At 35.9% G+C, this 14,900-nt stretch overlaps 2 protein-coding genes across 9 annotated transcripts in view; one reads left to right on the top strand and one right to left on the bottom strand.

The window, feature by feature from the left end:
- Window positions 1-14,900, bottom strand: part of im:7151449 — a 240,452-nt gene that overhangs the window by 166,937 nt on the left and 58,615 nt on the right. The window contains exon 12 of one of the 7 annotated variants that reach the window (XM_087257973.1): window positions 8,357-8,785. The exons of the other annotated variants lie outside the window; for them this stretch is intronic. Coding sequence (XP_087114099.1) covers window positions 8,772-8,785 — 14 coding nt within the window. The 3' untranslated portion in view covers window positions 8,357-8,771. Of the gene's footprint in view, window positions 1-8,356; window positions 8,786-14,900 lie in introns of those variants that run through there. 7 annotated transcript variants of the gene reach the window in all.
- Window positions 1-14,900, top strand: part of si:ch211-286o17.1 — a 35,721-nt gene that overhangs the window by 9,841 nt on the left and 10,980 nt on the right. For both annotated transcript variants that reach the window (XR_015494089.1, XM_087257986.1), the window contains exons 2-4: window positions 13,494-13,556; window positions 14,073-14,218; window positions 14,322-14,402. Coding sequence is in view for 1 of the 2 variants with exons in the window: in XM_087257986.1 (XP_087114112.1) it covers window positions 13,494-13,556; window positions 14,073-14,218; window positions 14,322-14,402 (290 nt within the window). In the remaining variant the exon portion in view is untranslated. The remainder of the gene's footprint in view (window positions 1-13,493; window positions 13,557-14,072; window positions 14,219-14,321; window positions 14,403-14,900) is intronic.

Consider the following 14,900-nt stretch of genomic DNA (forward strand, 5'->3'; position numbering starts at 1 on the left):
TCCCAGATCAGCAGTTACTACACATAAATGGGGAATTAATCTTATATTGAACCAATGTTATTTAAAAAAATATATATCTAAACTATATTAAAAAATAATTGTAAGCAAAAGACAGGTAAAAAAAAAAACATAGGGTGTGTGATAATAAATAAATGAATGATCAGGCCCACATGGTTAACATACCTAGATAATCTCAATAATAATCTCCTCAAAGAATAATTAAAGTGAAATCGATCGCACAAGTTGCTTTTCCTCTAGGGCAGGCACGGTTGCTTCGTGCAAGTAAATGGGAGCGTGCAAGCTTCACATCACCTGAGTGCACGAGTGATCATCCTCTCATTCGATATTCACCTGCTTTCTTTTGCTTGCGAACACAATTACTTTTGTCAGCCATGCTGCTACTCGATAAAACTACCATTTACAAATAATTTTTAACCAGCCAAAGTGGCTAGTGGGATCGGCTGTCTAACCTGCCACAGCTGAAATCTACACACATTTGGTGGGTTGGCAGGTGTTAATTTCAAGCCCTGATTATAATCAATTTTATTCATGTAAGTTAAAATGACTATAAAAGTTAAATTAACTTAAAAAATAAATAAGTGGAAATATTTTTTTTTTCCCACTTTTTTGTCTCTCTCTTACAACACTCTTTACTTTCTCTCTAATTACACTCCTTTTCTCTCTCTCCTTCTCTCTCTCAGTATATATACACATTTCCTGTACACTAAAATAAAGTGATTTTTTTATACATACTGTAAGTCTTTTAGAAGTAAATCTATTTGCTTCCAGCTGCTAAGTTTTTGACCCGTATGGCAACTCAGAATCTGTAATCCTGAGTAAGGTGGCCAGATCAAGCCAGCAGCACAATGACAACATTAAATACAACCCAAGCAGACACTTCAACGTATTACATTTAACCCATTTGTACTGAATAATGGGTTTTATTTCTGTATTAGTGATTGCAATCGCGAACGAATAGTTCATGTTAATCGGATCTAAGTGAACCGGTTGAACTAGTTAACCAAATCGCACTGAATCATTTGAAATGATTTACATCTCCAGTAATGTTAAGCACTTATCCACAAAAAACTTACTTGTTTTATGCCTAATACCCCACTTTGACTCAAAATAAACCAATAAATACACTAGTATTAATACACTGAGTTATTCAGTTATTAGAACAGTACACTGAGATTAGATTTAAAAAGCGGTGAAGCAATAAAGTGTAAAACTACATTAAAGATCCGAACTTCCCGTCATTACTGTGTATTTAATCTCAAAAGCAACTAAGCACACATATTTTACTTAGGGCTGCTATCTTATGGGCTGTTGTATTTGAATTTGAGGATGGGTAGATGATAAGTGGAGTTAGATTTTTTATTATACAATATTCATTCTGATATTGAATCTTGCATTTAACAAATTTCCTAATTTACAAAAAAAAAAAAAAAACAAGCAAAACTAAAACCAACACTGAAACTAATAAAAACTAAACTTAAACTAAGCAACCTGGTGATCATAAGACTTTTTTTATACAGTAATACAGTAAGATTAGCATTATCACTGTAAATTGTTTAACTCACTAATACTTGTAACATTTCCTGCTTCATATCAAAACATGTTGCACATTATCAAAACTACTGGCAGTTACTCTTCATTAAAAACCAATATATCTGTCCGATTACAGGAAGGGAGGGAGAAGATGCAGAATCAGTGATTCCAGCCAAGGATTAATTTAGAGTCACCTCTGTTAACTGCACTACGCCACATTAAATATTTAATTTCAGCAAACTCGCTACTGTGCGAAGCCCTTCTTTAAATCATAAGCATCATAACATCTGTTTTGGTTAAGACGCATCCACAGTTGCTCTGTCTGCAAGTGTCTCTATATTAAATTAAACTATCAAAACAATGTGCCTCAGAACGGCAGACACGCAGAAACATACGCCTGATAACACACACATTTGTCTCCATTTAACCAATTAATGAGCAGGGAAATAAACAAACCCATATTAATCTGGTAGGAGCCGAAGGGGAGCCAGTGAATGAGTAAATACCGCTGAGGTGAGGTCATGTTGGGAACAAGAGGCTCAGAGAAGCAGGAGGGAGGAGGATACTCCAATACGGGAGGAGAAACCGGAGCCGAATATGCCCATCTGCTTACTTCAGCGTGTGGTGATGAAAACAAAACTCTTGGCATGAATTAATCTGTACTGTTGATAGGATGTGAAACATTTCACTACTCAGAGGCTGCCCTTCCATAGTTCTGGAGTATTAAAGTCAAATTATCATCTTCACTTAAAGGCACGATATGTACTTTCCATCACTAGAGGGCGACAAAGAAATAAAACATAGTTGGATGATGCCTGACTGAGTGTGGAATCAAGGAAGTTGTGGTCTTCATCACATCCCATGTGACTTGTAGAGAAAACGTTTCATGGAGGCGCTAAAATATTAGGGATAATAGGGTTGTCATGATATTAAAATTTGATACTAATCGGTACTAAAATTTTAAAAACGTAAATTTCTCGCTAACATTTGAGCGATGTGGAGCACGTTTAAACAGCGCTGATTTGCCATAGTGTTCAAGTGCGTAACAGAAATGACTGTGATTGGCCAAGAAGCTCATCGAACTCACCGCTGTTTACTTAGTGTAACCACATATACAGGGACACTGGAGTGTTTTAAAGCTGCGATTCATCAGGGGATAGCTCGTATGTCAGCTTACAGTCAAACCAGCTGATCGACATGACTTTGAAATGCTCCAGTGTGCCTGTAACTGTGGTTACACTCAGTAAACAGCCGTGAGTTTGGTGAACCGATGAGCTTCTCGGTCAATCACATTCAGTCATTTTTGTTGAGCATGTGAACACAATGGGAAATCAGCTGTGTTTAAGAACATGCACCACAGCACTCAAAGGTTCACGGGAAATGGACGTTTTTAAAATTTCAGTACTGATCGGTATCGAATTCCAGTATTGTGACAACCCTAGGTAGAATTGAGTAAGGCTAAAAGTGATCAAAGTGAAATGGAAGCAGCAGAGCTCTTATTATTCCAGTTCTTCCGGTTGAAATCCAGTTAAAAGTTTATGTTTTATCCTTTTTAATACATTATATAGTTCTGTTATAATACTGTTCTGTTCAGTCAATAAAAAAAAACATTAAAACGCATGAAATATTAAAGGGACTTTGGTGTTCTGTTTGATCTAAATCAAAACCAATAATTGAGTGTATTTAAGATGGTTAGTATGGTGACACAATTACGGCAATTTTCCAGAAAGATCTGTACGTGTAAACAGGCCCTTTTTGAAAATACCGGTAAATTAATTCCAGCGTTTTTCCAGAAAGAGAAGTTGTAACATTACCGGTATTTTTTTTTTAATAAATATTTTGTAAACATTTTTTTTACCTTTATTATGACAGTAGAGAATTCAGATAGGAAAGCATTGGGAGCAGAGAGAAGGGAAGGACCTCGGGAATCAAACTTGGGTAATCGTGAGCACGTTGGTGCTATATGTCAGCACGCAGTACCACTAGGCTACTGGCGCCGACCATTACCGGTATTTTGCTGCTCTGTGTAAACGCAGAAAGAAAATTGCCGGACAGAGCGTGTTCACGATTAGAATGTGCTGATGTGAGAGGCTACTCCAGCCAATCAGAACAGACACATTAATATCGTGGCTGTTTATGAAAATAAAAGCCTTGGAATTTTTTACAGACACATTTAGCTGCTAAATGTTAGTCAGATGTTCCTCAATGCCATCTGTGTAAAAAATCTATAAAATGCTTATGATAAATCGCTGTTTGTTTACCTTCAAGCTCTGTTTCGGTTGCTCGAGGCATGTGCACATGAAGCAATGCTCTGGTGATCGCCAGCATACACACACACATATTATGTACATCTCGACAAGCAAAATTGTTCCTCCATACGTTTTTATCGAAGTTGTTTAGAATACTTATCCATCCACTGAAGCTCATTTCTGGTTAATGATGTCAGAATTTACCAGCATTTTGGAATAGATGTTTGAATGGTCTTTTCCAGAAAGATTCTGGAACATCCTTGCCTGTGTGAACAGCGCTTTTTTGAACTTACCAGTAAAGTAATTTCAGTCATTTTTCATGTATATACCGATATCACTGTTTGAAAGGGGCTAATGTCTAAGTCCATGTAACTAGTTAAAGTGTACTATTTCTCTGTATTTGAACATCCAAGCATTTGGGTTAATGTAAGTACATAAGTCTGCAAAATATTTTTTTTTTTACCATATTGTAGTATATATAGTATATATAGTGCATTCAGAGTATATATAGTGCATTCACACGGAATTATTCTTTTCATTCTAAAACGAACAAGTGCACTTAAAATATCTGGATGACGCACTTATTTAACTGTTAAAAAGAAGCAAAAGGGGTGGAGCTAATTGGACTATATTTATTTTGGATTGTGCAAAGAAAGTTCTCCTATGTGAAAGATTATGCTTCCACCTGATGGTGAATGCGGTTACACTCATGGCAGGTACTATTTGGTAGTTTAGTCATGTATTTCATTTATTTGGTAAATACCGACTAGGACTGTTTGAATTTTGGGTTAGTAAAAAAAAACATTAGTGTTCCATTTGGGATGACACTAAATTCATATACTATGCTGTTGAGTGTGTAAGTCAGAGCTGTGCTATTTGGGTGAAAATATTACATTGCAATTTTTTGACAGATATTGCGATTGAGATTTATTCTAGTCAAACTTCAGCTCAAAAATAATTCTGTGACAGCTCTTAAAAATTACCTGTTTTTGTTCATGGTCTGTGACTTTAAAACTGAAATATTCCCATATTACCAATGCTGTTTTTCTTTGATATTAATTGGTCTATTAATGCTTCTGAAGCGGCAGACACCATTATCCCACTCGTCTGCGCTTTCCTGTTTGTTTTCCTTCTTTTTTAAATTGTGGGCGTTCCACATAATGTAGTTCGGTTGTGCAATTCTGATTGGATAAAATGAACGTGTGCTCACCAAATTGTCTAGTAAGACTGCCCGCATTTGCTCTGGGCAGGGGAAAATAAATAATGCATATTTCATATCGCAGCTTCTTGCAATTAACTTGCAAATTGCAACTGCGATTCGATTAAATCGCACAGACCTAGTGTAAGTGCATGAGTTCATTGTGCATGAGTGCAAACTTGAATTGCAATGTATACAACACTGTTCTACTGTTTTTTTTTTGGAAATTTTGGCACACATATCTTACATATTGTGCCTTTAAAATGATACAATCTAATCTTGTTTATATGGAATAAGCTGGCCCAGAGCAGGTTTAAGCTTAGAGACCTGTTGCTATGACAACAACAACTCCAGAATGAACTTCAAAGAACCAAAGAAAACCAGAATCGTGTCAAATCATCAACAATCAAATCCAGCTAATGGAGTAGTCCACATACAAAGAACAGGCCCCAGATTTGAGCCTTTACACAAAATCAACCACTCACACAATAAATTGCGGAGTGTATTAGACGGAATGCATTTGCTCAGATGCTTTGGGGATGTCCTAAATTTTGCTTCTAAATCTAATTTCCAAAACACTGAGGGATGAATTCACCAAACAGTTACGCCTCCACAAACTAACACTCGAAACCAGTTGATTTAGATGGCAAATTGCATTCTCCAAATTGCATTCAGGGCAAATTATTGACCATGTTTGAGCCATTACCTGATTTGCTCTTTCAAGCAAAACAAGCCACTGACATAAACCCAATTTATTCTGGGTGAATTTTCCTTCAAAACAGCTGCATGGAAAATTTAAGAATGCATTTTAAATATGATTTTGTTATCCAGATCAAAGAAATTAATCTTATTCCATATCATATTTTACTCACATGACTACTGTAATGTACAGACAAAACAAAACATGATGTAATTATATAATAATTTACTGACTTCCAAAAAAATGACCATTAAAAGATCAGATTAAATTACATTGTAGAGTTTAATGAGACAAACTTTGACGCTGGCTTGATGTTCGGATTAGCCTTATAGCCAAATCATACACCCGCGCAATAAGGCACAAGACGTGTTTGGCGCGATTTGTTGCTATTTTCAGATGAGCGCAACCCTAATTTTCATGTTTTGCGCCACATTGTTTAAATAGCAAATCCATTTGCGCCACTTTGTGGACTCATGGGTGTGCCGGTCTAAAAAGGAGGTGTGTTAAGGCACATTGTCAGTGCGTTGCTATTTTGAAGAACTGAAATAGACTAAAATCTAAAGTCCAGCTCAGAGCACGTTAGTTATGCCGCTATGCAGGTCCAAACTAGACATGGGCCAACATATGAATCTGACTGTATGATAACCTTAGATATAACTATCACGGTTTCACGGTATTGAGATTACTGCTCTAAAATAGATGCTTTTTAAATGTCTGGGTAAAAAACTATTTTTTTCCCCTTTGTACACAATATATTTTAATTTGAGAAACATTTTAAATATTTTGTAAACATATCTTCATTTGTTTTAAAAACACAGATTTCCTTACAATTTAAAACGGCAACTTTAGAGATCTTTTCTGCTGGAGATACTGTTGTCTTAAAAAAATGTAAATAAAAATCTTACACATACCTTAGGAATGACGGTATAGCAGAAAATTTTGACGGTTTTAAAACCTTGACTTTTCCAAACCGCGGTATACCTCGAACACGGTTATCGTCCCATGCCTAGTCCAAACAACCACATATTTATATTCGTTTTAATAAAAAGTTTAGATTTGTCCACGTGTCAGGTTTTGAATACTTGTGTCACTATATGGGGTATAAGAATAGACCCTTTTCACATTTCTGGGTTCCTCAGTAGCGGAGGCGACATAGTTGGGTAAACTTAGAGTGAATGGAGAGTCATTCTTTTTTCAATCCTACTAGCTTAAATAATAACTCCGTTTCCAACCACACTTTATTATTGTTGTTCATTTATTTATTTGCTGGAAATTACAACTGAATTTAGAAATAGTTTTGAAAGAAATCTTTACACAAACTAAATTAAATATGTAGGCTAATGACTGTCTGCAGTGGAGTGCGTACAATACTTTTTCCTTACTCCTTACTAAAGGAGTTAAGGATTAAAATAAAGAGAATGTAAAGCGGCTGAATGGAAAAGGTTCGTTCTTTATCTTCGCGCTGCAAATGGTCTGTTTACCTGTTTACAAATTCCACCATGTAAATAGCAAATGCTCCATGGTGCGACGCAACTGACTGGGAATGTGAGATGGGACTCTGATTGGTTTAATGCATGTTCGCTCAAAACACACCCATAACTCATTAAGAGAATAAGCAGAGCTCAGTTAGACCATGTGCAACGATGCAAACCATATTTTCTTTGTCCTTAAAATAGCAAAAGTGGATTCGGACACACCCTTAATGCTTTTGCTTCACAAGCTTTGGGTTTTGCGCTTAGATCGTTAAAAGAGAGCCCTAAAATTTGAAGAAACTGTGAAAGTCTGTATGTCTTTAAAAAGATTTAGAAGTTTAAATCAATTAATTTGTAGTTGTCAAAATTGATAGGAGGATGTTGCTAGGGTACTCTGGGTGGTTGCTAGGGTGTTTCTAGGTGGCTATTATGGGTGTTTGATAGGCATGTGCTAGGGCATTCTGGATGGATATAGGGCAGTTGCAAGAATGTTCTGGATGGTTGCTAAAAGTAATCTGGGCAGTTTTTAGGGTGTTGCTACACTGTTGCTAGGGTGTTCTAGATGGCTACAAGGGGAAATGGGTGATTGCTAGGTGTGCTAGCTAGGGCATTCTGGATAGATGTTGACAGTTGCTGGAGTGTTCTGTGTGGTTGCTAGGCATAATCTGGGCAGTTGTTATTGTGTTTTGTGTGGTTGCTATGGCATTTTTTGTGGCTACTAGGGTAATATGATTTATATAAGTCATTAATATAATATAAGCTAGAGTACCCTGGGTCATTGCTATGTGGGTGCTAATATCTAGATGGTTGCTACTTGTGTGCTATGGTGCTAACATTTTACATGATACTAGTACAATAGCAACAAGCATGCTGTTAGCATTATGCTACGATCATTAGTATGTTGATAGCAAGTTTTAAGATGATGTCAATGCTATTGTTTACCAATTGTTAGCACGAGGCTAACCTCTTTCTGAAGCCAACATAATTACTACATTTCTGTAATGCTCAAAATATTTATGCAAATAATGCTAATTAATTGGTTTCATTATAATGGATAGGCCGGAGGTCATAGAGCACATTAAATCCCTCTGACAGTGATCTGACACAGTGCTGTCTCGCTTTAAGGTTTCATGTGTATCTTGCTGAGCACTAAACACATGACCAAAGACAAGAAATAAGCTCTCTTTAAAACTAGAATAACTGCTTTATTCAAAACATCTCAAGCAGAAAACCGCATTAATCTAAATTTTCAGCACACAATCATGTGCAAATGAGAAATGCTTCCAGAAGGATGTAAATAAAAGAATCTTTTGCCTCCTTTTCTTTCTGTCTTCTTTTCTTTCTAGTCTCTGACCGTCTCGCTCTCTGTGGTGTCCAGCAGATTGTGTGTTGGTCAGTGTTCAGGGTAGGGGTCAGAGGTTATGACCTCCTGTAGGCACTGGGGGAGGGCCGGGGTTAAGGTTTTATTAGCTCAGTCTGTCCTGATATATTCATGCTCAGTCGGTCCATTAATTACACCCAGGATATTCAGCTTACTGATTCATTGCAGTCCAGCTCTTGGCAGAACCGCTCAGTGCCAAAACTGGGAATTAGGTCAGTGTTCATTCCTCTGGCGCTGTAAAACATTATGCAACTTAAATGACTTAAAAACAGAGTTAAGAATGCCAAGAAAATGCTAAATATACCTCAGCGAATGTGAACTTTTATAAACATATGCCACTCAGTTGAATTAGCTTGGGCACGGTCAATTAAACAGTCAGATACTTTGCCACTCAGCTCTCCAGTTAAACCAGGACTAGAAACTTAAGTAATATTTCAAAAGAGGTTTTCCAGCCAGACTCAAACTGCATCCAAAATTCACATACTACTCCAGTTGATAATATGTTTAAAATTTGAACATACATCATGACCATTAGAAAAGTATCTTCTATATTATATGAATGAGAGTAATATTAATGGGATTTGCATGTACAGTAAATCAGCAGAGATGGGAAGACACGAAGTACAAAAACTTCTTTACTGTACTTAAGTAGATTTTTCTGGCATCAGTTCTTTACTCCACTATTAATTTATTTGACAACTTGTCAATTTTATTTCTTACATTTTTACACAAATATCTGTACTTTCTACTCCTTACATTTTAAAATCGGGCTCGTTACATTTCTTTCGTCATTGCGTGCTGCAGTGTGCAGTTTTTCAACCAAGGCTATCACGCCTCGTATGTAGACTAGTTTATTAGGATTAGTAAGAGAAAGGCAATAATGACTTATGCTGACTAATGCTGACTAATGCTGTCCTGTGTTCATGGTAATAAGACCCATTTCACTCAAACAGATCATTCATTACGCATCTAAAATCACATACTACTTTTTGAGATTTTATTGAGAGAATAACTGTGTTTATGTGCTTTATGAAGGCTGAAAAACAGAGTCAAGCCGTGTCTGAGTGCACTAGATCCTTTCAGAGGTGCACCCAGCTTTGTGAGCTCACACAACTCCTCCTGAAACTTAACCTGTATGATGGAAGCTTTCGATTGAGCCGAGCCCAGTTTGATTAACTGTTGTTGGTGTCGGCAGGAGGATTTCCCCCTGGAACACCAACAACAGGCGCTGCCACATAAGCACTCCCCTACAAGAGAAAGCTCCTGATTGGTTAATGTGGCGCGAATGTCTATTGAAGTTCAGATTTTTCCAACTAGTGTCATTCGCACGTCAATCGCACAAAACTCCCACCACTTCATTCACGTGAATCATGTCATTCACGCCACCTCACTCGCACCGCAGGATGTCCATTCGCGCCTTTGCATGGACTTAACATGTAAATCACTTGTACTTGACGCTTCTTCCGCATCTGGTGTGATCGCTGCATGAGAGTATTCACATAGAACATTGTAACATTAAAACTTGAAATAACACATAATATACAATATTATAAATCAATGTCTTTACATTTTAATATTTAATAAATTATCTAATCCTTTTATGTGACTATTGGAGATACATACGTTGCGATGCTCAAACAATATATTCTTCATCCCTATAAAAAAAAATACTCTGATTGCACATTTCCAAATCTCTCTTGTTTTTTCGATACTAAGAATTTGAACATGCTACTCATCTCACATACTGTTTTCTGATATTAAAAGTATGCGATTTCAGATGCACCATCAGTGTGTCAGCTTTAATCACAAGTATCTTTTTAAATCATACAATGCTTGTTGGCGATAAAGGTAGAAAGCAACTAGAGTACAGTAATTTCCCTCAGATGATTGTGGGGTTTTAAATCTATGGAGCCGATGCCAGATTATTGTGACAATATTTAAATTTATGATTTACAGCTTGTATGTTTTACAGCTGAATGATATTAACTAAATAAATAATTAACAATATTACCTAACATTAATACCCAGTGTTAGGTGTAATGCAATCGACAGTACTGTAATCTACTTACATTTTTGAGGAAGGTAGTAATGTAACAAATTACTTTTTAAATTTGTGTAATTTCATTATAATTACTAAAATCAATGTAATTGTATTACTTGCATTACAAATAATAGTTTTTAAAATAATTTTTTTTTTTTAAATCAGGTCTTACGCTGCAATGTCAAGTAATAAGTATGTACTTAAAATGCGGGAGAGAATGCAGAAATAGCTGCTGACGAGTGTGGTTGCTTCTTCAAGTGGAAATACAGACAGTACTTTGATTTCATTGAGCGTAAAAACAAAAATGTTGCTGTGAAATACAGTCTATGTCCAGTCTTTAAAAAACTTTCGACTGCAACTTGTTCAAGCACTTGAACAGAAAGCATTTCGTCAACACTTGTCACCAGGGAGGACACCAGCGCCCAAAATCACATCGGCCCAACTCAGCTTAAACAGACTAAATTGGATTTTTGTGCAGGATCGGGAGTGAATGGGTATCCTGAATTAAGTGTAGCTGCTTATGGGTCCATTCATATAACCGCATCTTTTGCATGCGCAAGTTCGTTATTTTGAATAGAGCACATATTTCGCACACTCACACTTTCCAGGCGCACCAATTGAAAAACGCAAGTCATGCGACAAGAACTGATCGATCAGCTTCATACTTTGTATGCAATATACACATTTCAGTAGACTAATTACCTCAGAAAGACACAGAATACCCAAACACTGCACTGCTTTTTGATAATATGGATGTGAATTACTACAAGTATCCAGTTTTCTTTGTGTCTTCTTTTCAGTACAAAAAAAAACGTGGATGATGAGAGAATTTTTTAATTTTTGGGTGAACTTAAGTCTTTTGAATATGTCAAGCTGCTGTGTTAAACCCATTGTAATGTTTTTCAGTGAATATTAAATAACTGAAAGAGCCGCAGTTTATTTTGTATTTTTATAGGTTTATTTTATATGTTTTGAAAGAAACTTCGAAGTAAAGTAATTAGTAATCTATAATGTAATCAGGTAACAATTTTTTCAGTAGTTGTCAGTAATTTGTAATCTATTACTTACTTAAATTAACTTACCCAACACTGTTAATATCAAACAAAATGTCTTTCTGGATTAAATGTTTCTAAAAGTTAATATGATGTTAAGTTGTTGTAGGTGTGAGGTACAATACGCGCTGCTCGTTTTGCCCTGCAAGATTTTTTTTATTGTGCTCTATTGTTTGATCTATTCTCACCAAAGCTTAATGTATTTGATGAATATAATAAAGTAACAAATGTAATATAACTGCAATAGATGTGGTTGGCCATGAAGGTGAGCTCCGTGCTGCTTTATTAAACAGAATAGTTAAGCAGGCAATGGTCAAAACAGCAGCAAACTGGAGCATATAGATGATAGGTCTCAATTTTTGCTCCTGGAGGGCCGCAGGTCTGCACAGTTGTGGTCCAACCCTAATCAAACACAGCTGATCCAACTAAACAAGACTACTATAGACTATTAAGCAGGTATGAGTTGGAGGTGGTTAAAGCTAAACTGTGCTAAGCTGCGGCCCTCCAGGAATTGTATTTGAGACCATTGATATTTATAATCCAAAGAATGGTCAGAACAACAGGCGAATGGTTGGGACAGTTGGCAAAACAACATAAAACAATAAACAAAGCAAAGGTCAAACACCATAGAAATCAGGTCAAGGAAACGCTTAGAAGTGCTCACAGTTCAAGACTCAGCAAAGGAGTGTGTGTGCTGTGTTTATAGTCCAGGTTATTAATCCTAATGAGCCTTAGTTGTGCTTTAGTAATCAGTGTTGATCTTTTTTTTACAATGCTATGGTACTAAATCACATTCATGCAGTAGTTGTAATACAATTAAAATTACACTTACAACTTAGATAGTGGTGACTCTTAGGCTGCATTTACACTGCAGATCTTGATGGTCAACTCCGCTTTTGTGACTGTATCCGTTTTTTTTGATGACCTGCTTACATCATCTTTTTAAAGTGACTCGTATTCGATTGTCTGCATTTACACAGCACACAGCAAAGGTGCAATGACCAGGGGAAAAAGAGCGGGCGCTGACTAACAGCTGATAATTAAAGAGTGCTATTTTCTATATTCCTGTATGTAATTTGTTTGCAGCTTTTGACAAGCTGTTTTACTATAGTTTACGACAGAAAGGTTCTCATTTGTCCTTCTTCTTTTGATATATAGTCTTTTTTAAACCTTTAGGCATCTTAATGTAATGTCCATGGTGTGATTTATGCACATGATGTATGCACTAGTTTTATATTAGTTTATATTGGTTACATGGCAGACATTGCGCTCTCTCTCTCTCTCTCTCTCTCGTTAACATGCTTAAATACCTGTGCTATATGACAACATAAAAGCTGTTTAAGTCCTCGTGTATGAGATTTAAGGTTTGGGACTCTGCTAAAGTTTGTTCTGAAAAAAGTTTTGACTTGAGGTAATTCGCCACGGTTGTTAATGATGCGCTACTCACATAGACAGATGAAAATCCGATCTACCTGCTTACACTGCAGACACAAGAACACAGATCCGATTCATATCGGATAAATTTCCACATATGAACAAGGCCTGAATCTTATTTGATTAAATCGGAATCCATGTGATTTTTTCATGCTTGCACGTACATGGGCCATATCCGATCTGTGCGGCATGGGGAAAATTTTTTTTTTTTTAAAAATCGAAATTGAGTCACTTGAACAGTGCAGAGTAAAATGCGGCCATAAATGCTTTGGAGCACAGATTTAAGTTTATTTGTTTTTATTCTGAAGCAAAAATTATAGGTTTGAGATAATATTAAAATGTGGGAATATAACATGTTGACAATTTGGATTGGAAAGTCACATTATATTGAAAAGTGTTTTACCCTTTGTTACAGGTGTGATTTGTGAAGAAAGAGCTGTGCGTGGGGATGGTGATCTACTTATTACGACACCTAAAGGTAAAAAACACCTGGTTAATAAAATAAAAATGTATTGATGAATTAAGGTGCTATATTACCCATCTGAACATGCTTTGTATTTAAAGATATTAATTTGAACTTTTAGCCTTTTATTTGACTTTCATTATTATGCCTTATCAATATAATGAATGTATACAACATTATTAGCTACCAAACAAGTCAGAAAATGGACTAGGTATTTATTTAAATGAAGATGATGTTTTAAATGTCAATACAGTTCATGTAGTTTGTATAAATTAAATATAATCCATGTTTATTTTTTGCTTTAGTTTTACATCACATTTTATCTAATGATGTACTTGCAGCTTGCACACCTCGCTCCGTAAACTTGCAGTTTCATTCCTTAAAATGTTTGCGATTTAATTTCAGTGTTAATATAATTTACACAAAGTAATTTCAACCTGTCAATAATTAAAGTCATTTTGAGGAAGTCTATCTTTGAGAATAACTAGCTCTCCCTTTTTTAACAAGTATATTTTTTTTCATTTCCTGAAGATACCTCTCAGATCCAGATTATCATTTTACCCACGTTCATGGACAATTCAACACCCGCAGTAAATGGCAGCAGTGAGGCTCACTCAACTCAACGTACCAAAACCAGCAACACAGTCCAGCCTGAAAAACACAGTGTCACTTCAAAGGTATACAACTTCAGACACTGACCTCAATACAGTTTATAAGAAAGCATACTTCATATTTTAGGTTGAGAACTCTTTCTGTCTTATTCTGTCATTTATTTTGCAGGGCAATGTGGTCTGTGTGGATAAAAAACCAGAGCAATACAAACATGATGTGCTGCTGAAACTAAAGGCCTCCTCCACATGTGTAAGTGTTTTATTCCGTAATAATTGGGGGGGGGGGGGTGTTTCAGCATTGGCTATAGTTTAAAAAGGCAAAAAATTAAGAATGTAGATGTAAATGTGCAAGTTTTCTGATTTATACAGCAATGTAGACCTGTAGTTCACAGAGACTTCAGTCAATTAGAAAGTTGGTTGCAAGTATATTTGTACCCTGGTTGACAAAAACATAAATGAAATCTGTAGTTAAATGGTAGTGCAAAATCTAAATGTATGTAGATTATAAATTATTCTCAGGAATGAGATTAGAATGTCAACATAATATTTCACTCTATATAAAAATAAAATGTATAAAAACATATACACATATATACACAGTTAAAGTCAGAATTATTAGCCCCTTAAATTTTTAGCCCCCGTTTATTCTTTTCCCCAATTTCTGTTTAACGGAGAGATTAATTTTTTAAACACATTTCTAAACATAAAAGTTTTTATAACTCATTTCTAATCACTGATTTATTTTATA

The sequence above is a fragment of the Danio rerio genome, chromosome 6, assembly GCF_052040795.2.
Source record: "Danio rerio strain M-AB ecotype USA chromosome 6, GRCz13ab, whole genome shotgun sequence".
In the NCBI taxonomy this organism is placed as follows: Eukaryota; Metazoa; Chordata; class Actinopteri; order Cypriniformes; family Danionidae; genus Danio; species Danio rerio.